Source organism: Microcebus murinus, chromosome 16 (genome assembly GCF_040939455.1).
Source record: "Microcebus murinus isolate Inina chromosome 16, M.murinus_Inina_mat1.0, whole genome shotgun sequence".
Taxonomy (NCBI): Eukaryota; Metazoa; Chordata; class Mammalia; order Primates; family Cheirogaleidae; genus Microcebus; species Microcebus murinus.
In genome coordinates, this window is record NC_134119.1 from 49422036 (window position 1) to 49448045 (window position 26010).

At 41.2% G+C, this 26010-nt stretch overlaps 1 protein-coding gene across 1 annotated transcript in view; it reads right to left on the bottom strand.

Annotated features, from left to right (window-relative positions):
• Window positions 1–26010, bottom strand: part of FAM193A (family with sequence similarity 193 member A) — a 159440-nt gene that overhangs the window by 6711 nt on the left and 126719 nt on the right. Inside the window, exons 19-20 of the mRNA XM_075992888.1 lie at window positions 23843–24707; window positions 13782–13863 (exon numbers count right to left, since the gene is read on the bottom strand). Coding sequence (XP_075849003.1) covers window positions 13782–13863; window positions 23843–24707 — 947 coding nt within the window. The remainder of the gene's footprint in view (window positions 1–13781; window positions 13864–23842; window positions 24708–26010) is intronic.

The following is a 26010-nucleotide window of genomic DNA, read 5'->3' on the forward strand; positions in this document are numbered from 1 at the left end:
ATTAAAAAAAAATCTCAACACCGTTGTCCATTAGTGATTGTACTAGCTTATATTCCCACCAATAGCATATATGCATTTCCTTTTAACTGCATCTATTGTTTTTGACTTTTAAATAACAGCATCTTGACAAGGGTAAGGTGGTTTTAATTTGCATTTCCTTGATGCCTAGTGACACTTTACAGCGTTCATTTATGAATGTTAGGAGTCTTTTAGAAGATCTTAAGAGTTTTCTAGGTAGAAGATCTTATCATCAGTAAATAGGGATAGTTTGACTTCCTTTTTCCATCCATCTGGATGCCCTTTATTTCATTCTCTTGCTTGGTTGCTCTGGCTAGGACTTCCAGTACTATGTTAAGTGGAAGTGGTGACAGTGGGCATCCTTGTCTTATTCCAGTTCTTAGGCAGAATGCTTTCAGTTTTCGTCCATTCAGTATAATGTTGGTTTATATATATGGCTTTTATTAGCTTGAGGTATGTTCCTTCTGTTTAGTTTGTTGAAAGTTTTTATCATGAAGGGATGTTGGATTTTGTCAAATGCTGTTTCTGCATCTACTGAGATGATCACATGGTTTTTAATTGTTTATGTGGTGAATTATTTTATTGATGTACATTGAACCATCCTTGCACCCCTAGGATGAAACTCATTTGATCATGATGAATTATCTTTCTAATGTACTTTTGGATTTGGTTTGTTGGTATTTTGTTGAGGATCTTTACATCTATGTTCATCAAGGATGTTGGTCTGTATTTTTATTGTTGTCTTTTCCTGGTTTTGGAATCAGGGTGATACTGGCTTCATAGAATGAGCCAGGGAGGATTCCCTCCTTTTCGATGTTATAGAACAGTTTTAGTAGGATCAGGTACTAGTTCTTCTTTGTAGGTCTGGTAGATTCAGCTGTGAATCTGTCTGGTCCTGGGCTTTTATTTGTTAGAAGGTTTATTATTACTAATTCAATTTTGCTATTTTATTAGTCTGTGTTGGGCTGCTATTAGACATCTTCCTGATTCAAGTTTGGGAGGTAGTGTTTCCAAAAATTTATCCATTTCCTCTAGATTTTCTAGTTTGTGTGCATAGAGGTGTTCATAGTAATCTCAGATGATCTTTGGTATTTCTGTACTATTAACTATAATATCTCCATTTCTATTTTAGATTGAGGTTATATCCTCTGTCTTCCTTTCTTGGTTAATCTAACTAATGGTCTATTGATTTATCTTTTCAAAGAACTAACATTTTGTTTCATTGATCCTTTGTGGTTTTGTTTTTATTTTGTTTCAATTTCATTTAATTCTGCTCTGATCTTCATTTCTTATCTTCTGATTGGTTTCAGCTTAGTTTTTTTTTTTTTTTGAGACAGAGTCTCGCTTTGTTGCCCAGGCTAGAGTGAGTGCCATGGCATCAGCCTAGCTCACAGCAACCTCAAACTCCTGGGGTCAAGCAATCCTACTGCCTCAGCCTCCCGAGTAGCTGGGACTACAGGCATGTGCCACCATGCCCGGCTAATTTTTTTCTGTATATATTAGTTGGCCAATTAATTTCTTTCTATTTATAGTAGAGACGGGGTCTCGCTCTTGCTCAGGTTGGTTTCGAACTCCTGAACTCAAACGATCCGCCCGGCTCGGCCTCCCAGAGAGCTAGGATTACAGGCGTGAGCCACCGCGCCCGGCCAGTTCTTGTTTTTTTGATGTAGGCATTTAGCACTATGAACTTCCTCTTAGCACTGCTTTTGCTGTATCTCAGATTTTGATAGCTTGTGTCATTACTGTCATTCGATTAAAAAAACTTTCTGATTTCCATCTTGATTTTGTCATTGACCCAAAGATCATTCAGCAGTAGGTTGTTTAATGTCCATGTATTTGTATAGATCTGAGAGTTCCTCTTGGAATTGATTTCTAGTTTTATTCCACTGTGGTCTGAGAAGATACATGGTATAATTTGAATTTTTAAAAATTTGCTGAGACTTGTTATGTAGCCTAACATATGGTCTATCTTAGAGAATGTTCCATGTGCTGATGAGAAGAATGTATACTCTGCAGTGCTTGAGTAGAATGTTCTGAAAATGTTTGTTAGGTCCATTTGTGTTAGCATCTCATGTCTCGTGTAAGTTCAGTGTGTGCTGATTTTCTGTTTCGATGATCTGTCTAGTTCTGTCAGTGGAATGTTGAAGTCCTATGCTATTACGATATGGCTATTTATTTCTTTTCTTAAGTCTGATAGTATGTCTTAAGAATCTGGGAGCTCCAGTGTCAGGTGCATATATATTTAGGATTATTATACCTTCTGGTTGAATCGAGCCCTTTTTCATCACATAATGACCATCTGCTCGCTTTTGGTTTCAATTTGCATGGAACTTTTTTCCCACCCCTTTAACTTCAGTCTATGAGAATTTTTGAGTTAAATGGGTTTCTTTGAGACAGCATATTTGGGTTATATATTTTTTAAATAACTTCCGCCAATCTAAACCTTTTAAGTGGGGCTTTTAGGCCATTAACATTCATTGTTTATGTTCATAAGTGAGATACTATTCCAGTCATCATGTTGTTATCAGTTGCTTTGTAATCTTCTTTGTACTACTGTTTTAAAAGCTGTGAGTTTTTGGGTGTTTTTACACTGGTAAGTACTGACCATTCTATTTTTTTTTTTTTTTTTTTGAGACAGAGTCTCGCTTTCTTGCCTAGGCTAGAGTGAGTGCCGTGGCATCAGCCTAGCTCACAGCAACCTCAAACTCCTGGGCTCAAGTGATCCTCCTGCCTCAGCCTCCCGAGTAGCTGGGACTACAGGCATGCGCCACCATGCCCGGCTGATTTTTATATTATATATATTAGTTGGCCAATTAATTTCTTTCTATTTTTATGGTAGAGACGGGGTCTCGCTCAGGCTGGTTTTGAACTCCTGACCTTGAGCAATCCGCCCGCCTCGGCCTCCCAGAGTGCTAGGATTACAGGCGTGAGCCACCGCGCCCGGCCCATTCTATTTAATTTTTAGAGCACTTTTGAGCATTTCGTGTAGGGCAGGTACAGTGTTGACAAATTCCTTTAGTGTGACAAATTCCTTAAGTCTGGGAAAAGACTTACTTTCTTCTTTAGTTATGAGACTTAGTTTTTACAGGATCCAAAATTCTTGACTGACAGTCATTCTGTTTAAGAAGACTAAAAATGGGGCCCTAATCCCTTCTGGTTTGTGAGGTTTCTGTTGAGAAGTCTGCTGTTAGTCCCATGGGTTTTCGCTTGTAAGCTACTCAGTATTTTTGCCTCACGGCTCGTACATCTTCCTTCATGACGCCTTTGGCCAGTCTGATGACTATGTGCCTTGGTGATGTCCTTTTTGGAGTGAATGCCCCAGGTGTTCATTGAACTTTTTGGTCTGGATATTTAAATCTCTAGCAAGACCAGGGAAGTTTTCCTCAATTATTCCCTCAAATAGGTTATTCAGGCCTTTGGTTTTTTTTCTTCTCCCTCGGGGATACTTTTGATTCTTATATTTGGGTGCTTTACATAATCCCAAATTTCTCAGAGATTTTGTTCATTTCTCTTGTTTCTTTATTCTTTTTGACTGAGTTAATTTGAAAGAGTTGTCTTCCAGCTCTGAAATTCTTTATTCTATTTGGTCTACTCTATTCTTAAAACTTTCCACTGTATTTCCCCAAATGAAATTTTGATTTCCAGAAGTTCTATGTGGCTTTTAAAAAAATATATTTGAGTAAATTTTTCATTCAATTCCTTAACTATTTTTTCTGTTTTTTGAGTTGGCTTTCCATTTTCTCTTGTATGTCATGAAGGTGCCTTAAAAATCCATATTTGGAATTCATTATCTGTCATTCCAGTAATTTCATTGGATCCAGTACTAAGAGATCCTTCAAGGGGGTCCTTTCACCATAATTTTTCACATATCTAGAGTCCTTGTACTGACTCTTTCCCATATGGAGCAGCTATCATTTCTTTTTTTTTTTTGAGACAGAGCCTCACTCTGTTACCTAGACTAGAGTGCCGTGGCGTCAGCCTAGCTCACAGCAACTTCTAACTCCTGGGCTCAAGGGATCCTCCTGAGTAGCTGGGATTACAGGCATGCAGCACCATGCCCAGCTAATTTTTTCTATATATTTTTAGTTGTCCAGCTAATTTCTTTCTATTTTTAGTAGAGACGGAGTCTCGCTCTTGTTCAGGCTGGTTTTGAACTCCTGACCTTGAGTGATCCACCCGCCTTGGCCTCCGAGAGTGCTAGGATTACAGGAAAGAGCCACTGCAACAGGCCAGCTATCACTTCTTGATTTTGAATTTTCTTTTGTTTAGATGCCCCGCCCCTTTCTCTTAAGGTCATGCCTGTTGCAAATGTTAAGTAAGGACCTTTGGCTTTGCTTGTAGGCTACTTTAAGGTATTGGGATGTCCAGTTTAATCTCCGAGTCAGTAAGTGGTGCTTTCAGCTAAGAGTCAGCCAAGTCCTATACGACTGAATCAGTAAAGGCTGTCATGGCCATACAAGTTGAACATCCTGCCAGCAGGTGATGCTTGTAGGAGAAAGCCCACTGAGCTGATGTTTTGGTGGCCTGTGTCTGGCTCCAGTCAAGCAGGAGAAGCACTCAGATGGCCCAGATGGTGGGCAGGGCCTTGGCACTCCCAGATTACACTCTGTGCTCCACCACAGCCAAGGTGGATGCGGTAGTGAGACGGGGTTGGGTGAGCCCATTCAGGCTCCACAAAGGTAGGCACAAAAGCTGTCTCAGCAGGGGTTGGCTCCCAGTGAACTGGGGAAAGACACCAGGGAGGGACTAAGGCAGCCCCACCAAACCAGAAAGTCTGTTTGTGGGGGAGGAGCAGTTTCGAATTCACTGTCTAGTTGGGGGAGTGAGTTTCAGTCTTCTGCCTCTTTCTTTGCCCTGTAGATCTCCTCCTTGTGATTGGCTGCAAGCAGCAGTAGCAACCAGCTCAGCTCTCATAATGCTGCCATAGGCTGGGAGCTTCCCTGTCCAGGAATAAAGTGTGGCTTTCTTGTGTGGGGAGGGGTTTTCCATTCGTGTGATGTGGCTAAGACACACACTGCATTCTCCTTCTAGTTTTGCCTGCATGGGCTCCCTCCCCTCTCCAAATCAGTTCACAAATCTTTCCTCTATGCCTCTGAACATGATTGAGTCCTGGGGGTTCAGGATCAGGCCTCTGGGCCTGTCTTCTGATCCCAAGTTCAAGGCCCAACCATGACAAGTAGAGATGTCATGAATTATCTGTGGAGTGCTTGAGCAGGGTTTAATGTCCCTTCATGCTGGGACATGCTCCACTCTGCTGTAGCAGCCAGGTGGGCAGTGCTAGTGAGTGCCAACAGGTGGGGAGCTTGCGATCTGAGCACCCCTTTGTCTGCTGCAGGTTTCTAAGGGGAAAGATGTGAGCCACACTCTCCATGGAAGCCTGAGTGTGGTGGGCACACCCACAGAGTGAAAGCAGCCACTTTCAAGAGCCCTGGCTTAACTGTCCCTTGGGGCATCTGTGCCAACACTGCCAGAGCTGCATCAGTGGATGAAGGCAGCCCTGCCGTGAATGTCCAAGATCTGGGATTACACAGTTCCCCTAGGACCAACTGGGTCCCTGTGGCTACAGGTGTCTGGGCAGGTGTGGTAATGTGTAAGGTCAGTGACAAGACAAAGGACTGAATCACATGGGGAGGACAAAGGCACTTGGTGGAAATGCAGTTTGGTGCCTGTTGCCTCAGCTCAGGTCTTTGGTGAGGGGAGTAACTCAGGGAACTGGCAACCTGGTGCTCTGTTCCCAGGAAGCTCCTAGTTCACCAACAGCAGCAGTGGCTGGACTCATGTGGAGAGGCTCTCTGACCCTTTCCACAGAGCTCCAAATTCTTCAGGGGTCAATCTCGGCCAATATCTTGTTCCTTCCTATTCTGCTCTGCAACTTCTTCCTGTGGGATCTCTGGTGGGTTCTTGCTCTCTCTCTCAGAATTACACATGGGCTATGTTTTTATCACCTGAAACTTTTTCTTCTTTCTGAGATAATCTGGTGATTGATGTCACTAATCAACCATCTTCACTCTCTCCCAAATTCTTAATTTTAAAGTATTATGTCAGGCTGAGACCATGGCTCACACCTGTAATCCTAGCACTTTGGGAGGCTGAGGTGGGAGGACTTCTTAAGGTCAGAAGTTTGAGACCCTATCTCCACAAAAAAAATATAAAACTTAGCTGGACATGGTGGTGTGTATCTGTAGTTCCAACTACTCAGGAGGATGGGACAGGCTGACTGCTTAACCTCAGGAGCTAGAGGCTGCAGTGAGCTATGATGATGCCATTGCACGCTAGCCTGGGCAACAAAGCAAGACTGGCTTAAAAAATTTTTTTTAGTATTTCAATCTTTTATTTTATGGTTTGTGTTTTAAGAAATATTTCCCTACTAATAAGTCAGAAAGATACCTTTATTTTTTATCCAAATTAAAGGGTTCCTTTTGACACTTAAAAGAATTAACCCACCAGGAGTTGACCTTTGAGTATGGCGTGAGGTGGAGATCTAATTTCAGTTTTTCCCATTTAGACAACTAAATCTATAGCTCTATCTATGAACACTCATTTCTAGTCATCTGTCAACCCATCTATACCAAATTCCAGTATGTTCATGGGTCTGTTTCTGAGTTCTGTATTCTGTACCAATATTATAATGTTTTAATAACCATCACTTTCTAAGTCTTTAAAATGGGAAGGAAAAGTAGGCTTTCTTGTTCTCATTCTTCTAGGAGAATCTTAGCAACTTTTTTGTTCTTTTGGTAAAATGTAAGACACATATAAGAAGGGTGAAGGAAATGAATGTGATATAAAGAATAATGATAATGTAAATATCATCTATCACCAGAGTCAAGCCAGAGCACAGGTGGCACCTCCCTTGCCCTCAGTGCCTTCTGTATTTGAAGCACTCCCTCCTTTCCTCAGAAGTAATCATACGTTGAGGTGTTTTTTTTGTTTTTGTTTTTTTTTTTTGAGACAGTCTTTCTCTGTTGCCCTGGGTAGAGTGCAGTGGCATCATCATAGCTCACTGCAACCTGAAACTCCTGGGTTCAAGTGATTCTCCTGGCTTAGATGCCGGGTAGCTGGGACTACAGGTGTGTGCCACCATGCCCAGCTAATTTTTCTAGTTTTTGTAGAGACAGGGTCTTGCTCTTGCTCAGGCTGGTCTTGAACTCCTGGCCTTCCAGAGTGCTAGGATTACAAACGTGAGCCACTGTACCCGGCCACCTTTGGGCTTTTGATGATGATTTCCTTGCCTTTCTTTACAGTCTTAATACCTATGTATATATCCATGAACAGTACACTTAATTTCTTAAAATCTACTGAGTTATGATTTATATAGAATAAATTACAGTTAGTGTGGAGCTCATAAAAGCTGACAAATGTATATATATCCTGGTAATCACTTCTTCAATCAAGATACAGAATTATTCCACAAAATTCCCACATTTCCTCATGCCCTTTGCTGTGAATCCCCTTCCTGCCTTGGCAAACAATGCCATTTTAGATGTCATTACAGATGAATTTGTTTTCTCTGGAATCTCATGTAAATGGAATTTCACAGTGTGCATTTTGTGTCTGGCTTCTGTCACTAAGTATGCTGTTTCTGAGATTCATCTATGGGGCTGTACCATAGCAGGCTCTTTTTTATTAAGTAGTATTCCTCTGAATAGATCCACCACAATTTGTTTACCCATTCATCATTTATTGATGGACATTTGGGTTGTTCCCAGATTTTGGCTATTACAAGTTTTTTGTGTTTTTTTTTTGAGACAGAGTCTCACTCTGTTGCCCAGGCTAGAGTGCTGTGGTGTCAGACTAGCTCACAGCAACCTCAAAGTCCTGTGCTCAAGCAATCCTTCTGTCTCAGCCTCCCAAGTAGCTGGGACTACAGGCACATGCCACCATGACTAGCTGATTTTTAATTTTCTTTTTTCTTCCCCCAGAGATGGAGTCTCACTAGGTTGCCCAGGCTGGTCACAAATTCATGGCCTCAAGTAATCCTGCCTTGGTTTCCAAATCGCTGGGACTACAGGCGTGAGCCACCATGCTTCAACTCTTCTTGAATTTATTTTTATTTTTATTTTATTTTTTTGAGACAGAGTCTCGCTTTGTTGCCTAGGCTAGAGTGAGTGCCATGGCGTCAGCCTAGCTCACAGCAACCTCAATCTCCTGGCTCAAGCAATCCTTCTGCCTCAGCCTCCCAAGTAGCTGGGACTACAGGCATGTGCCACCATGCCTGGCTAATTTTTTTATATATATATATATATATTAGTTGGCCAATTAATTTCTTTCTATTTATAGTAGAGACGGGGTCTCGCTCTTGCTCAAGCTGGTTTCAAACTCCTGACCTTGAGCAATCCGCCCGCCTCGGCCTCCCAGAGAGCTAGGATTACAGGCATGAGCCACCACGCCCGGCCTTCTTGAATTTATTAATGCAGCAAATACTGTATTTTCTAATATTAAATAATCCTTGCATTCCTGGGACAAACCAGTTTAGTCATGGTATAGTGGCTTTTAAAATACACTGTTGGATTTGGTATGAGACTATTTATTTTTTTAAGATAGGGTCTAATATTAAATTTTGCATTTAAAATTAGTGAGACAAATCTGTAATTTTTCTTTTTTTCTGGAATTTTGTTTTTAGACAGGGTCTCACTCTCTTGCTTGGGCTACAGTGCAGTGGTAATGTCATAGCTCACTACAATCTGAAATTCTTGGACTTAAAGTGATCTTCCTGCCTCGGCTTCTGCAATATCTGGGACTACAGGTGCCATCCACCATGCCCTGCTAATTTTTTTTTTTTTTTTTTTTTTTTTTTTTTTTGAGACAGAGTCTCACTTTGTTGCCCAGGCTAGACTGAGTGCCGTGGCGTCAGCCTGGCTCACAGCAACCTCAATCTCCTGGGCTCAGCGATCCTCCTGCCTCAGCCTCCCGAGTAGCTGGGACTACAGGCATGCGCCACCATGCCCGGCTAATTTTTTGTATATATATTTTTAGTTGGTCAATTAATTTCTTTCTATTTTTGGTAGAGACGGGGTCTCGCTCAGGCTGGTTTCGAACTCCTGACCTTGAGCTATCCGCCCGCCTCGGCCTCCCAAAGTGCTAGGATTACAGGCGTGAGCCACCGCGCCCGGCCTGCCCTGCTAATTTTTACAATTTTTGTAGGGATTGGGTTTCACTATGTTGCTCAGGATGCTCTCAAACTCCTGTCCTCAAGTGATCCTCCTGCTTTGGCCTCCCAAAATGCTGGGATTACATGTGTGAGCCACACTGCCTGGCTTTGCTTTCTGATACAGGGTCTCACTTTGTTGCCCAGGCTGGAGTGCAATGGCACAGTCGTAATCACTGAAACCTCCAAATCTTGGACTCATGTGATCCTCTTCCTCAACTTCCCAAGTAGCTAAGAATACAGATGAGAAACACCACATGTGGGCCAGGCGCGGTGGCTCATGCCTGTAGTCCTAGCACTCTAGGAGGCCGAGGTGGGTGGATCATTTGAACTCAGGAGTTTGAGACCAGCCCGAGCAAGAGCGAGACTTCGTCTCTACTAAAATAGAAAGAAATTACCTGGGCCGGGCGTGGTGGCTCACGCCTGTAATCCTAGCCCTGTGTGAGGCCGAGGCGGGCGGATCGTTCACGGTCAGGAGTTCAAAACCAGCCTGAGCAAGAGCGAGACCCTGGTCTCTACTAAAAATAGAAACAAATCAATTGGCCAACTAAAAATATATAGAAAAAATTAGCTGGGCATGGTGGCACGTGCCTGTAGTCCCAGCTACTCGGGAGGCTGAGGCAGGAGGATTGCCTGAGCCCAGGAGTTTGAGGTTGCTGTGAGCTGAGCTGACACCACAGCACTCTAGCCTGGGCAACAGAGTGAGACTCTGTCTCAAAACAAACAAACAAACAAACAAACAAACAAACAAACAAACAAACAAACACACAAATAATCTGGACAACTAAAAACATATAGAAAAAATTAGCTGGGCATGGTGGCACATCCCTGTAGTCCTAGCTACTCGGGAGGCAGAGGCAGAAAGATCACTTGAGTCTGCAAGCTTGAGGTTGCTGTGAGATAGGCTAATGCCATGGCACTCCAGTCCAGGCAACAGAGTGAGATTCTGTCTTAAAAACAAAAAAACAAAACACACACCACACCTGACTTTTTTATTTTTATAGAGACAAGGTCTTGCTATGTTGCCTACGCTTGTCTTGAACTCCTGCACTCAAGTGATCCTCCTGCCTCAGCCTCCAAAAGTGCTGGGATTATAGGTGTGAGCCATCACGCCCAGCACTGGAATTGTTTTTGGCAGATTTCTGCATCAAAATTTTACTTGTGTCATAAAACGAAGTGGTGCATATTCACTTGTGCATCTGTTCTCTCATTTAAATTCTCTGGTATTGTCTGTACAAGACTGGATAACCTATTCTTTGAAAGTTTGGTAGAATTCTCTGTAAAATAATCAGAATACAGTCTTCTCGCTGGGAAGACTTATAGTTAGTTACTGCTTACATTTCTTTAACAGTTATTGGACCATTCACATTTTCAATTTTTTCCTTGGGTTGAATTTATTATATACATATTATATATATATGTATTGGCCTAGACTGACAATTTTCTTTGAACAGTTTTTAATGTTAGCCCACTATCTTCTGGTGTCTGGTTTTAAATGCTAAAAGAGTGGATTTTTGTTTGTTTATCCTATTGGCAAGTGTTGTGGTCTTTTACTTTATAGACTTGTATGTCTGTTTTATAAAATTCTCAGGTACCATCTCTTTAAATATTGCCCTTTTCTGCAGTCTCTCCGTTTTCTCTTACAGGCAGTACCAATCAAATGAATGTTAGACCTACCCAGTCTTTCTTGTCTCTTAACCTCTCTTTCATATTTTCTATTTTCCGAATATCTTAGTACTTTCTGGGTACATTTTTGAGATATATTTTCCAGTTAACTACTTTCTTTTTTTTTTTTTTTTTTTTTTAGCGACTGCAATCATCTGGCATCAGTTAACTACTTTCTTCTTCAACAGTAGCTAATCTGTTCATGAACAGATTAGTCTGTTATCTATGGAAGTCTTCACTTCAACAAATTATATTTTTCATTCCTAGATATTCCATTGTTTTTCAGAAATCCTGTTTTTTAAAATTTTTTGTGAGAAAATGCATGATTTTAACGAATGGAAGTCCTACATGCCCAACTTAGAAAAATTTCCCTCCAAAGTCCTATCTATATCTAACATGTACTTACTCTATCCTTTGTCCTTGGAATCCAGCTTCAGAGTAAACCCTCCCCTCCCTGCCACTTGAGCTCCAGGCATGGCTTTGGTTCCTTGCTGTCCTGACATCTGTTCGCAGGTATTCTTGGCCTGATACTCGGGCATTCCCACTGTAGTTGTAGGGAAATCTAGGCTTTTGGCCTCCCCAAACCTTCATCCCATACAATCTCAACTCAGCTCAGTTCCTGTCTGCTTCCCTGGGGAGGAGATAGGTAATTCCTACAGACCTCTCTTGCTTGTTCTAAGACCACGAATGCCTTAATGAATAGAAGGGTGTGAATCGGAGCTTGAGTTTGAGGGAAAAGGATCCCCTGATTGTACATGACATCAGAAGTAGAATCCTGTGGACTGACTTTGTATCCAATAACCATGCCCAGCTATCTTAACAGTTTAGGTAATTTATCTGTAGGTTCTTCTGGATTTTGTACAAACACACTCATATTGTGTAAGAATAATGACAATTTCACTTCTTCCTTCTAAAACTTATCTGTTTTGTTTCCTTTTATGCCTTTACAGAGGTTGTGATAATAGGCATCCTTAATCTCAATAGATAACTTTTTTTTTTTTGAGACAGAGTCTCACTTTGTTGCTCAGGCTAGAGTGAGTGCCGTGGCGTCAGCCTAGCTCACAGCAACCTCAAACTCCTGGGCTCAAGTGATCCTTCTGCCTCAGCCTCCCGAGTAGCTGGGACTACAGGCACGTGCCACCATGCCCGGCTAATTTTTTTCTATATATATTAGTTGTTCAATTAATTTCTTTCTATTTATAGTAGAGATGGGGTCTCGCTCTTGCTCAGGCTGGTTTCGAACTCCTGACCTTGAGCAATCCGCCCACCTCAGCCTCCCAGAGTGCTAGGATTACAGGCGTGAGCCACCTCGCCCAGCTTCAATAGATAACTTTTAATGTCTCACCACTAAATATGACATTTACTGGAGTTTTGTGTTGGTTTTCATTTTTAAGATGGGGTCTTGCTCTGTTGCCCCAGACAGAGTGTAGTGGTGTCATCATAGCTCACTACAACCTCAAACTTCTGGGGCTCCTGCCTTAGCCTCCTGAGTAGCAGGGACTACAGTCTCATGCCACCATGCCTAGCTATTTGTAAAGATGGAGTCTCACTACATTTCTCAGGCTGGTCTCAAACTCCTGGTGGCCTCAAGTGCTCCTCCTGTCTAAGTCTCCCAAGTTGGCATGAGTCACTGCACCTGGCCTTACTGAACGTTTTTTAAGACTATCTTTAACCTTTTATTATGTTAAGGATGTATCCTTCTAGTCTATGCTTGTTAAGAGTTTTTATTATGAACAAATGTTTAACTTTAGCAAATATTTTATTTCACCTACATATATACATAAAATATACACGTTATTAAAATAGACATAATTTCCAGAAACATTTAGAATTTTACGGTATTTCAGATATAAGTTAATGAGTTTTCGCATTGCACATTGCTTCTTTTGTATTACTTGAAACAAAGAGTTTGAAGTATTTCCAAAGAAAAACAAGGAGCTTTATTTATTTACTTTTATAGAGACAGGGTCTTGCTCTGTCGGCCAGGCTGGGGTGCAGTAGAATGATCATAGTTCACTTGTAAGTAAGCTTGAACTCCTGGCCTGAAGCCATCTTCCTGCTTCAGCTTCTCAAACAGCTGAGGTCTACGGGCATGTGCCACTGTGCTCAACTAGTTTTACATTTTTTTGTAGAGATGGGGACTCACTATATTGTCCAGGCTGGAATCAAATTCCTGTCCTCAAGTAATCTTCCCATCTCAGCCTCCCAAGGTGCTGAGATTACAGGTGTGAGCCATACTCTTGGGCTCAAGCGACCTTCCTGCCTAACCCTCCCGAGTAGTTGGGGCTACAGGTGCGTGCCACCACTTCCAGCTAATTTTTTATTTTTTTGTAGAGACAGGGTCTTGCTCTTGCTCAGGCTGCCCTTAAACTCCTGACTTTAAGTGAGCTTCCCACCTCAGCCTGGGATTACAGGAGTGAGCCACCACGCCTGGCATATATGAAACATTACTGAACACAATCCTTATAAAGTTTGCCCATCTGAAAACTGAGCAGGTATCTAAAATATTACTTCTCTCCTTAAAAGCATGCCATATCAGTGTGTTCCAACATCAGCACACATCAGGATCGCCTGGAAGGCTTGCAAGAACACAGATGATAGCCTATCCCAGAGAGTGATTTTCAGCATTTTTGGGGTTGGGGAGTTGGGGAGAGGGTGTTGCTGCTGGTCCAGGACCACTTTGAGAACTGCTGCCATCAGCTAGTCTTTGAATGTGTGAGGGAGGGGAGAAGTGAGTGAGTGTATTTCTGAGTGCTAGGGGTGTGGAAATGACATGTGCAGTAGGCCTGTCCTGTTAGAAGGTTACTCAGGTGCAAGGCTGTCTGGATTGCTAATAGAACTTCACCCAAGACAACTGCAAGTGCCATGGGAGGGTCAGGGAAAGAGAGAAAACCAACTATGTAAGACAACCACACAATCACCATTGTCTTAGACACGCAGTCCTCATATTTACCTTTTGAAATATTCCACTTCCCTCTCTGTCTCATCCATATCCACACTGTCTAGGTCAATATCTTTAGGCAGAAAGACATCATCTGTAGAATGAAAGAAAAGAGGCAAGTCAAATTACAATGGGCTATCTTACCAGAATACACTAAATCATTTGGCTTCATTTAATTTAAACAACTTCACAAATTGTAAAAATTTGTCTAAAACAAAATTTTATAGAAAGCAAAGGAGGGTAGATTGCTTTGGTCTGTTTATGAACATCCAGGTCCAACCTGGAACTCACATGTTTGCTAAACATAGCAACTGCGGCTTCAGGTCCCATTAGAAGAGATCCCTTTGCTAGAACTTAGACTTCCCAAGTGGTCGTTAAATGACAGCTAGCTCATTGGAGAGCCATTTAGAAGGTTTCCAGAAACTTAAGATGCATGCAAGCCCAGCAGCTGTCCTAATAAGTCTCCGCTGGAAAGGAGGAGGGCACAGATGCCAGCAGAAGCTGCCCAGAGGGCAGGCCCATGGCAAGGCAAGTACAGTCCTTTGGCTGTACCCTTGACAGGAAGAGGACCCAGACATCAACCCTACAGGAAGCCGGCTCTCCCAGGCATTCATCTCACACACATGACATTCAGGTCATTAAAAACAGGAAGCAAGGCTACATTTCACTTTCCAGTTAAATAAGCCTCTTTGAAAATTGTCAGGGTAGCAGGGCAATTACTGATTCAGGATTACTCAATTTCCTAGAATTTCAGGCAAGTCTGAGAATTTCAATTTCTCTCTTCTGCTCTGCCCACCCATTTGATTCAACATTAAACACCTTCCCTGGAATTCGTCTGAGACCTAAGTATGTGCTGGAGGGTGGGGCAGTTGATGCATAGCATTCAGCCCCATCAACGTGGACAAGATAGCAGAGACCACTAACATTTCTGTTAAAGGAGAGTCTCCATTTTGCCCTAGACCTTAATATGGGACTTTTCAGAATCCTTACTAAAGAAAGCCCTCATTTCTACCTGTCAGTGGGCCCATTTCCACAGCAGGATAAAAAGGCACGTTTTACTTGTGTTATAGCAGTTAACATTTTGACAACTCACACTGCACCAAGTGAAGTGCTTTTATATATACTAGCTCAGAGAAATGTCACACAGGAACTTCTCCCTAAGGACATGCTTTATGACAATGTTGGCTATCTCAGCTCACAATCGCATCCATGAGGACACAGAGCTGGTCGAAAGCCATGACTGCTGCTGCTCAGGGGGTTGAGAGGTCTAGGATTGAAGGCTAAGAAGGCTGGGCATGCTCACCACTCCAGGGGAAGAGCATAAGGCCTGCAAGAGTTGACCTTTGGTAATCTCAGCTCAGGAGGAAGGTTCAAAGGAAATTCAGCCAATGACTGGACCCTGGCAAACAGTAGCAGACTGGAAGAGTGGAGGCAGCCGCTGGCCATAGCAGTCTCTACAAACCTACATGAATAGGGACTTCAGGGAATGGGTAGGCATACTGAGTCTCAATTAGCAGGGAAAAAAGGCAACAAAACATTTGGCCACGGATCAAGGAAACATTGAGGCATGAGGGTGAGATGAGGCAGGAGCATGACAGATGCAAAGTCTGAGAAAGCACAATCTTAACAGCTATTCCATAAATAGTTCTAGAAGAGGAACAGCTCCAACCACAAAAGCAAAGAGCTGGCATATCTGCTGGAATTGCTGTCATAATGACATTTCTAATATTTTTTGTCCTGATAGAATAATCAGTTTATAAAATCTTAGTGTAACAAAGAAATGTACTCACTAAATATCCTCGTTCTTCGATGCAAAATGGTGTTAAAGTTTGTAATTCAAGAAGACCCATTTCTTAAAAGAACCACAGCCGTTTCTTTGGGACTATATAAATTTTGGCTTTATAAAGTTGCTGGATATAAGAAAAGAAAAAAAAAAAAAAAGCATGGTGGTGCCCATGTAGTCCCAGCTACTCGAGAGGTTGAGGTAGCAGGATACTTGGTAGCAGGAGTTGGAGACTGCAGTGAGCTATGACTGAACCACTACACTAGCCTGGACGACAGAGTGAGACCCTGTCTCCCAAGAAAAAACTCACAGCTTTACGAGATTCAGTATCAGGAAGACACTTTTTAAAGACTATATTAAACAGAGTAGAAAGTAAGTATGACACAAGAATTTTATATCCAAGCAAGCTGTCTGTACACTGTCAACACGACAGGAGAAAGTTTACTTTGTCAGATGTTAGAGAATGCTGCAGCCCTCTGAAAGCCAATGCCTGAGGATGCTGGGAAGACATGGCATCAGGGCATGAGCACTGCCATATTTAACTGTGCACCTGAAAAATGGGAAAAGAAGAGACCAGAACAGCAAAGTAGAAAGACTGGAATTAACTTGCTCCTGCTGGGGAGGCAAGAGTGGGTTGGAGGACCCTCCAAGACACAAATAGCAGACTGGGAGCAGGCACTCAGGGAGTCCTCACCAGGAGCACTCAGTGCTAAGTATAAAGGAATGTACCAGGGAAAAAACACAAATTTTCCTACGCCAAAATTTTTTTTTTTAGGAATAAAAGAGCAAAGAACACATTATATAGAAAAACAAACAACAAATATAAAATACAGGATTTATGAAATAATGACAGGGTTGAGAGCAACCATGTAGTTATATCTATAAATGTGAGTGAGCTTAACTCACCAAAGAGGAGATTTTGAATTTGACTCACAAAGAAAGACTCAGCGGCTGGGCGTGGTGGCTCACACCTGTAATCCTAGCTCTCTGGGAGGCCGAGGCGGACAGATTGCTCGAGGTCAGGAGTTCGAAACCAGCCTGAGCAAGAGCGAGACCCGTCTCTACTATAAATAGAAAGAAATTAATTGGCCAACTAATATATATATATATAAAAAATTAGCCAGGCATGGTGGCACATGCCTGTAGTCCCAGCTACTTGGGAGGCTGAGGCAGAAGGATTGCTTGAGCCAGGAGATTGAGGTTGCTGTGAGCTAGGCTGACGCCATGGCACTCACTCTAGCCTAGGCAACAAAGCAAGACTCTGTCTCAAAAAAAAAAAAAAGACTCAGGTTTGCTGTATACAAGAGAATGACCTAAAACCAAGGTACTCTAGAAACAAAGGGATGAGGACAGAGCTGCCTCACCAGGCACATGGTAACAAAGACCTTGGGCAGCAATCACTATCCTAGACAAAGAACACAAGCTTAAAGCACAAAACACAACAAAATGGACGACATTTTAAAATCCTGAAGCCATAATTCACTAAGAATGTATGACAGGAATGTGCACCAAATAACACAGAAACCACCTTTATAAAGCAAAACTACAGGAGATGCAAGAAAACCGAAAAACATTAATAATAAATAACAGAGGCTAGATCATGAGGACATATAATAAGCAATATAATTAATGTATCATGGATATATACTGAACACTACATATCAAGATAAGAGAAAACACATTTCTAACTCAACTGCACATGGAACAGTCACAAAAGCTGACGTATTAGGTCTCAAAGAAAATATCAGTAGGTCATTAAACAGAAATATTATAAATAGTATTCTATGATATTAAGGCAACAAACCTAGAAACTATTAACAACAAAAAAAGGCTCTCCCTCCTGGAAACTTAAAAGCTGCCTATTATATTATTGGGTACAATAGGAAAAACCACATGGAAATTATACAATTTCTTAAAAAAAAGAAAAACTAATAGAAAATTTATTAGAATCTATGGGATACATTTAAAAAAATGATCAGCGGAAAATTCAAAGCTCTTAACAACGTGCTATCAATAAAAATGGAAGAATGAAAATAAATGAACTAAATTTCTAAATTAAAAAGTTAAAAAAAACAACAAAGTAAAACAAAAGAGAACATAGGGAAAAAATTTTAAAAAGCAGAAATTAATGAGGTAGAGGAAAGAACAGCAGTAAACCTAACTAGTATGTTAAGCTGGTTAAATACAACTAACAAAATAGATAAACCACTAACTAACTTACTCAAGCAAAATGAGGCGAAAGCAGAAACACACAAATTAAGAAATGACAAGGAGAAAATAATCACTGAAAATAAATTTTTAAAAAATTATGAGACTACCTGCAAACATCTATGACAATAAATTTGAAAATCTAGTTGAAAAGGATAATTTATTATGGAAATACAGTTTACCAAAATTAACCTCATTAGAGATAGAAACATTACACCACTATTCAGAGGAAAGAGAGAATATTATCACCAACCTATCTCACAAAAACACCAGGTATGGGGGTAGGGGTGGGGGTAGGGAAAGGGAGGTTCACAGGCATTTCTACCAAACTGTGAAAGCCTAGAATAGTCCCAGCACAGTTTGAATTTTTTCGTAACATTGAAAATGGAAGAAAAAAAAAACACTTCCTAATTCTTTTTATGAGACAAGTATAACACTGATATCCAAAGTTAATACAGACAGAACAAAAAACAGGAAGTAACAGATTCATCCCTCATGAATACAGATGAAAAAATATTAAATAACAGCAAACAGAACTCCAATGCAAAGAACATACTACATCATATGCCAGTGGGCTTTATTCCAGGAATCCAAGGTTGGTTCAATATTTTTAAAAAAATCAGGTAATACAATATGCCATATTAAAGGGTATAAGAAGAAACATCATTATTATCTTCATAGATGCTAGAAAACCTTTGATAAAATTTCAGCACCCATTTCTGATTAAAAAACACTCAAGAAATATAAGAAACACTGGATATTTTCTCAACATGATAAAATATACACACCTTAGTGAAAGGATGGTTTTCCTTATGAATTAACTAACAGAGAAAATAACTATTTAACTTGCCTATTGAGAGTGTTTTCACAGAATCTGAAAAGAGCAAGTAAACAGAAAGAAAGTGTGAATGAATCCTTCTTGCCAGACCTGTTAGGCCAGACTATAGATAAGAACATCTTCAGGCAAAGGAGCAAAAAAAGGAGAAACAGCCACCTCCTGTTATCAGTCTACAGCAAAGACAAAAAAAAAAAAAAAGCCATTTTTACCCTTCAGAAGCCCAAGCAGCTTTTCCTCAGCTGCTGGCACCTCCCCCTACTTTATTTCAGTGCCCTGCCATTTTCCCTTCTTTTCTCTTTCTTTCTTGGGAAAGTAAACTTTTCTTTCTTTCTATCCTAATCCTTGTATGAGAATTCTTTCTCTATCTGCGAAGTGAGCACCTAGGGCTTCCCACCCTTACACTTAGCTCCCCAAGCCAGCACCTTACTTAATATAGAAATACCAGAGGCATTTCTGTTAGGATGGGGAAGGACTCGAACTAGAAAAGAAAAGTAAAATTAAAGCTTGCTCTATCTGCAGATACATGATAGAATACCTGGAAAACCCCAGATAATCAATAGTAAGACCCAAACAATAAAATAATTCAGTAAGATAGACAATATAAAGGTAATATACAGAAATCAATAGCTTACATATACATGAACAACCAGTTAGAGCAGCACTATCTAATAGAAAATTTAAAACATTCCTGAAAGACTCAAAAGTAGACATAAACAAATGGAAAAACATTCCTTGTTCTTGCGAAGGATGACCAACATCATAAAGATATTAATTCTCCCGAAATCAATTTATAAATTTAACACTGATAATAATGTTCATATGGAAACACAAACACTAAGTAGCCAGGGAAACACCGAACCAGAAAAGCTATGAGGGGAGAATAGCCCTCAAGATATTAAAACATGTAGAATCTCTAAAAACAATTAACTCAATACAATAATGGCACATGAGTAAACAGAGAGGAAAAGAACAGAAATTCCAGAAACAGATCCAATTCCACATGGAAATTCACTATAGGACAAAGGTAGCATTTTTCATCAGTGGGGCAGGATAAACTTTTTAGTAACTGGTGCTGGGACAAATGGCTAATCATTTGAAAGATAAAATTGGCTCCAAGGTTGGGTGTGGTGGCTCATGCTTGTAATCCTAGCACCCTGGGAGGCCAAGGCACGAGGATCCTTCAGGGTCAGGAGTTCAAAACCAGCCTGAGCAAAGAAATTAGCTGGACAACTAAAAATACATAGAAAAAATTAGCTAGGCATGGTGGCACATGCCTGTAGTCCTAGCTATTCGGGAGGCTGAGGCAAACGAAGGATTGCTTGAGCCTAGGAGTTTGAGGTTTGCTGTGAGCTAGCCTGATGCCAGCGCACTCTAGCCCGGGCAACAGAGTGAGACTCTATCTCGAAAAGAAGAAAAAAAATGGTTCCATTACTCAAACCATACACAAGAATAAATTTCAAATGTATCAGGGATTAAAAAAAAATATATATATATATATATCACACAAATACTAGAAGGAAACACGGGTACATTCCACTTAGCGTTAGAGTAAAGCTTTCTAACAAAATCTGAGGGGCTGGCATGGGGCTCAGGTCTGTAATCCCACAGGTTTGGGAGGCCAGGAGGAAGGATTGCTTGAGGACAGGAGTTCAAGACTAGCCTGGGCAACATAGTAAGACCTCCGTCTCTACACAAATTTGAAAAAAAAAAAAAATTTGCCAGGCGGGGTGGTGTATACCTATAGTCCCAGCAACTCAGGAGGGTAAGGTGGGAGGGTTGCTTGATCCCAGGAGTTTGAGGTTACTGTGAGCCATGACTGAGTCAGTACACTCTAGTTTGGGCAACAGATGAGATTCCATCTTTTATTTTTTGAGACAGAGTCTCACTCTGTTGCCTGGGCTAGAGGGCCGTGGCGTCAGCCAAGCTCATAGCAACCTCAAACTCCTGGGCTCAAGCAATCCTTCTGCTTCAGCCTCCCGAGTAGCTGGGACTACAGGCATTCACCGTCATGCCCAGTTAATTTTTTTCCATATATTTTTAGTTGGTCAATTAATTTCTTTCTATTTATGGTAGAGACAGGGTCTCGCTCTTGCTCAGACTGGTTTAGAACTCCTGACCTTGAGCGATCTGCCCGCCACAGCCTCCCAGAGAGCTAGGATTACAGGCATGAGCCACTGCTCTCGGGGCCCGTCTTTTAAAAATTAAAACAAACAAACAAAATCTAGAGGCAACAAAAGGTCAATAAACTGACCACATAAAAGCAAACAAGAAAACTTCCACATGGCTGCAAAGCATCATAAAATCAAAGACAACTTATAAACCAGGAGAAAATCTTTGCAGTATATTACATAATAGGTTAATATCCCTAATATATAAAAAATTCTTAAAAATACAAGATTAAAAACCCAATTTAAAAAAACAAGAAAAAGGTATGAATATAAAATTCACACAAAACAATAGAAATAGCCCTTAAAAATATATTGACCTCAACCAGGCACGGTGGCTCACCCCTGTAATCCTAGTGTTAGGATACACAGGAGGATTGCCTGAGGCCAGGAGTTCAAGACCAGCATGAACAACACAGTGTGACCCCATCTCTTCAAAAAAATTTAAAAATTAGCCAGGCATAGTGGTGCACACCTGTAGTCATGACTACTCAGGAGGCTGAAGCAGGAGGACTGCTTGAGCCCAGGAGTTTGAGGTTGCTGTGAGCTATAATGATGTCACTGCACTCTAATAATTAGAGACCCTCTCCCACCCAAAAATATTGACCTCATCGTACTTAAGAGAAAAATGCAAATAAAAACTATACTGAGGAATTATTTCAGTTAATGGATGGGGCAAAACATAAAAATCCTGACAACATATTCTGCAGCAAGGCTGTGAGCAGATGAGTGCTCAGATGCTGCTGGTAGGGAACTCAGTGGAGGGTCTGAGGAGAACCCGGAGGCAGGTAGCAAAATTGTGAATGTGTTTACCTTCTGACCCGGCACTTTCTCTTCTGGAAACTGCTCTGAAGACACATCTCCAAGCAACATGAAAACACACATGCACAAGAGTGTGCATTGCAGCACTGTGTGTAATCAGAAAGCACTGGGAATGGCCCAAATGCACGTGCGCAGAATGGCTGGAAAAATGACTGTACACTTTAAATGGAATACTACGCAGCTATACAAGAATGAGGATGATCACTATGAACTGACATGGGCTGATTCCCAAAACATATTAAGTGGAAAAAAAGGGCAAAGGTCAAGAGAATATCTATAGTTTGCTACCTTTTGTGTAAAAGAAAAAAGCAAGTAAGAGACTGGTCAGTTACCTATGGTGGTGGGTGAAAACCAGATTAAAAACAAAGGGACTAGGGAGGAAAAACATAACAAAATGTAGTACAAACAGAAAAAAATGAATCAGATGTATCTTAAATGAATGAAATAATTGTACTAAAGAGGAAAAAGGACTAACAAGACACTTTTAAACACAGTGTTATCACTACCTACCTTAAGGCTAAAGATAAAAATAACTGGACAAACTGAAATCATGTTCAAAGTTTTCCACAGTGGAAAGGGAAGGTAATTTGGAAACTACTTTACTTGTGGTTCTAGGACTGAACAGGTCAGGAAATGCACGGACGGGGTCCAGGTGCTTACTGCCAGGGCAGGAGTTGAACGTGGAAAGGGGAAGGTGAGAAAGCACACTGTGGCACTGCAGTGGGATGGGAGTTTCTGGAACGCACGACTTGCATATAGAAATGAGATGAAGAAATGGACACAGATGTGTGTGTAGGTGGCACATGCACAGCCCTGGCATCGCCAGTTTTGCTGACTGAGAGGGTGTAGAAGCAGCACCACACCACAGCACCTGGGCCTAGGTTTCCAAACACCACTCTCCACTAAAAAGAATGAGGGCTCCTTGGAGAAATGACCCGTTCAGGGTTGGGACAGAATAGACAAGATGAGCATGGAGCACCTGAGTATGAGAGGAAGTGCAAAGTGCTTAAAGGATAGTGAAGTTGCATCAAGAAGCCTGAGGAAAAAGCCATCCTGAGGGTTCCTACTGACTGAATCTGAGACAACCAGAGCGTCAACATAAATAATGTTAGTAAACAATAATAGTCTATAGCATCAAGTAAAAATTCATGAATTCACCCTCTTATAAATAATAACTAACTAAATAAATGAAAAAAACATGGGGGAAAGAAAAGCTCCTCCTATACCAGAATGCCTAACAACAAATGTAAAAGGAATAATAATAGAAAAATCCCCATCAGCAAATAACATAGTAATAACCATTCAAGGCAAGAATCATTAACGGATGCTAGAACTAGTGGGTGAATGTTTGGCACAAAATAGGATATTCATTTCCGTGTGAGACATTAATAATTAGCAAATGATTTGACCGTGGAGAAACTGGGCAGACAGCACCTGAACTCAGGATCAGGGTTAACATCCCAGTGATGGGATAGACAACACAGTGCACCTCCTCAAGGAACGCACAACAGTGACCTGTCATGTCCATGGTATTGCTGCCCAAAACACACAATCTAAATCTGATTATGAAGAAATGGTACATATCACCCAATTGAAGGACACCTAAAAAAAAAAAAAAGGGCTGTATGAGAAACTGATCCAAATGAAAGGAAATTAGAGATATGGTGTGATCTTATATTAGATCCTTTGCCAGGAGAAGACAATAAGAACTTTTTTTTTTGCCATCAAGGATGTTAAAGGGACAACTCAAGAATCATAAGCAATGTCCTTAACTAGATAAGAGCATTGTATCAGTGTAAACCTGTTGATTCTGATCACTGTAGGTTAGGGTTATTAAGACAGTGTCCTTGTTTTGAGGAAATACACACTGAAGTATTCAAAGGTAAAGGAAAAACATGTCTAAAACTACTCAAATTTGGTTCAGAAAAACAACAGAGAAAAAAGGAGAGAAAATGACAAAGGAAAACCTGGTACCATGTTGATGCTGGGAAACTGGAATTCTCTGTACCCTTTTTGTAGCTTTTTGGTAAGTCTAAATTATTTCAAAATAATAAACTATAACAATGGTTATTTGTCCCTTATTGGTGATGAAAAAGCCACAAAAAGCACAGCCAGGAATAGATAAGGTAGCATCCAATCCATAGGAGGGAGAGACAGACTGTAAGAAAATGTCAAACTAAGTGCTTTTCTCATTACATCTCACACAGAAAATTAAAAGTCACAGGTTAGAAATATTTTCCCTCTGTTCTGTATTTACCAATCGAATTGCTGACTCTGTCTCCTTTCTTCTTCTTATTTTTCTTGTTCCTGCCTTTTGGCTGAGGAGAATCTGCCAGTAGCAGCTTGTTGTTCTGCTGAAGCTCGCTGGGAGAGGCGGGCTCAGCAGGTACTGGATTTGACCTTTCCTCCTTGACATGGTTCAGCTGCTTTTTGTTACTGTTATTACTGCTGACTTTTCTCTCTTCTTTTTTCTGTTCTGTGAGGGAAGTGAGGTCAACCACTTTAGCCTTTGACTCAGTCTGGGCCCTGGGTTTGGGCTGTCCCTCTGTGGTTTTGGGGGACTCCATGGGCTTCCGTGCTGGCTCACTGCTGGCCTTACTGGTCTGCTTTAGCTTCTGTTTGCTGTTTCCCTCTTTATGATGATGCATTATGTCCAAGAAAAAAGAGAGTGGCTCATGCTGCTTCCCACTGACCTCTTTGGGGAGGAGAGGTTTGGAGTCTCTGTTGTCGATGGGGTCTGCAATGTCCCTGTCGCTTCCTGGCCCTGGCCTGGGCTCTGTATGATTCATGTGTCTGGAAGGGGAGCAGGAGGTGGTTTCTGGTCCTTCAGTTTGCTCCAGTGAGCCATTGTGGGTGTTTTCAGAGTTAGCGACAGACTCTGTTGCTGCCTGAAAATTTCTAGCAAGCATGTCCAACTTGGAGCAGTCTTTACTTGGCCTCTCCTTCTTCTTCTTTTTTACAGCTCTTAGCTTCTGAAGCTCCTGAAGCCGGCGAAATTCCTCCTTGAAATGTTCCTCTTCCTCCTCCTCTTCCTCTTCCTCTTCCTGACGCCTCTGCTCCTCCTGGAGGTGCAGGTGCTCCCGGGCCCTGGCCTCAGCTTCTAGGCGAGCTTTCTCTTCCAGCTGCCATTATAAAAAGAGAAGGCAACTTAAGACAGTGGTAAGTACACTAAATATTAATACCCACAGAAAACTAAGATAATCTAGAAAATGAATCACATATGGAATATAAACTCTGAAAGGGGCTATAATAAACTAAATATTTAAAGCATACCTACCTTCAATTGTTTTACTCTACAGAATTATTAAATTTCCTCTATCTACCAAGGTATATGTTTACTTTACTTCAGGGGATGGGGGTAGTTAACAAAAAATCCCTCACAGCCTTTGATCTGGTGCTGGGCACATGACCTGAGGTCAGAGCAGCTGCTGGGCTCAAGTCCAGGGAGCTGGCTACCTGCCTGTACGTGTAGCAAAGAGTCACGCTGATAAAGCAACTGATACTATGAATTGCTTGTGCAGTAGTGAAGGCTGCACATGTGCTGCAAGAACTCTGGGAAAACACCTTTCCAGGTGAAGGCTGATGCTGATGCATTCACCAGTATCAACAGGGCATGCAAGAAACACATAGTAAAAAACTAGAAATTCCTTCTCATCCTGGCAGATAAATAGAAGTCCCAATATATTTTTACCAGTGTGACAGAGCAAATGGCTTATTGTCCAGCTTCACTAGTGAAAACTATATTTTCATAACAATATATTCTAGGAGCATAAATGGAAACATAAATGGAAATGACTCCTTCTGTTTAGAAAATAAATGTGAGCCATCAGAGTTAGAAGCATGGCGCTGCCTATCATTGAACTCGAAAAAAGCTAGTGTTTACAAGAAACTTTGGCAAAAGCATTTTGCTTGGGAAAATGTAAAAGTCCTGCCCAAGTTTAAATTATTTTACACAATATTTTTAATAGACGAATTTATTTTCTGAAAAACTTAAATAAAAATTATGGTAAAAATTTAATAACATGTTTTTTAAAAACTTAATTTGACAATTCAAGTAAAAATTATTTAATTCCTTGCTCCATCTGCTAAAAAGGAAATCTTCATTAGGAGGCAGCCCCTGATAGGCAGCTCCTGGAAAGGCCCTAGAGTGGGGTCCAGTGTCTGCAGTGGGCCACAGGGCTGTGCCAAAGGGGAAACTGATTCCATCACTATATTCAATGGCACACACAGCGCAGCTGCTGTCCTCTCAGTGCTGAGCTTCATTCTGGCACGAACTTGTCACACCATTGCCTGGTGACAAACAGGTCAGGACACCTACTGTGAGCAGGAGCCTTAGCCTCCAGTGGAGTGACTCCCCCAGCAAAGGCTATGGGGTGAACCTGCTACAGGACAGAGTCCATAGGGGAGCTGCTGCCTTCATATCCA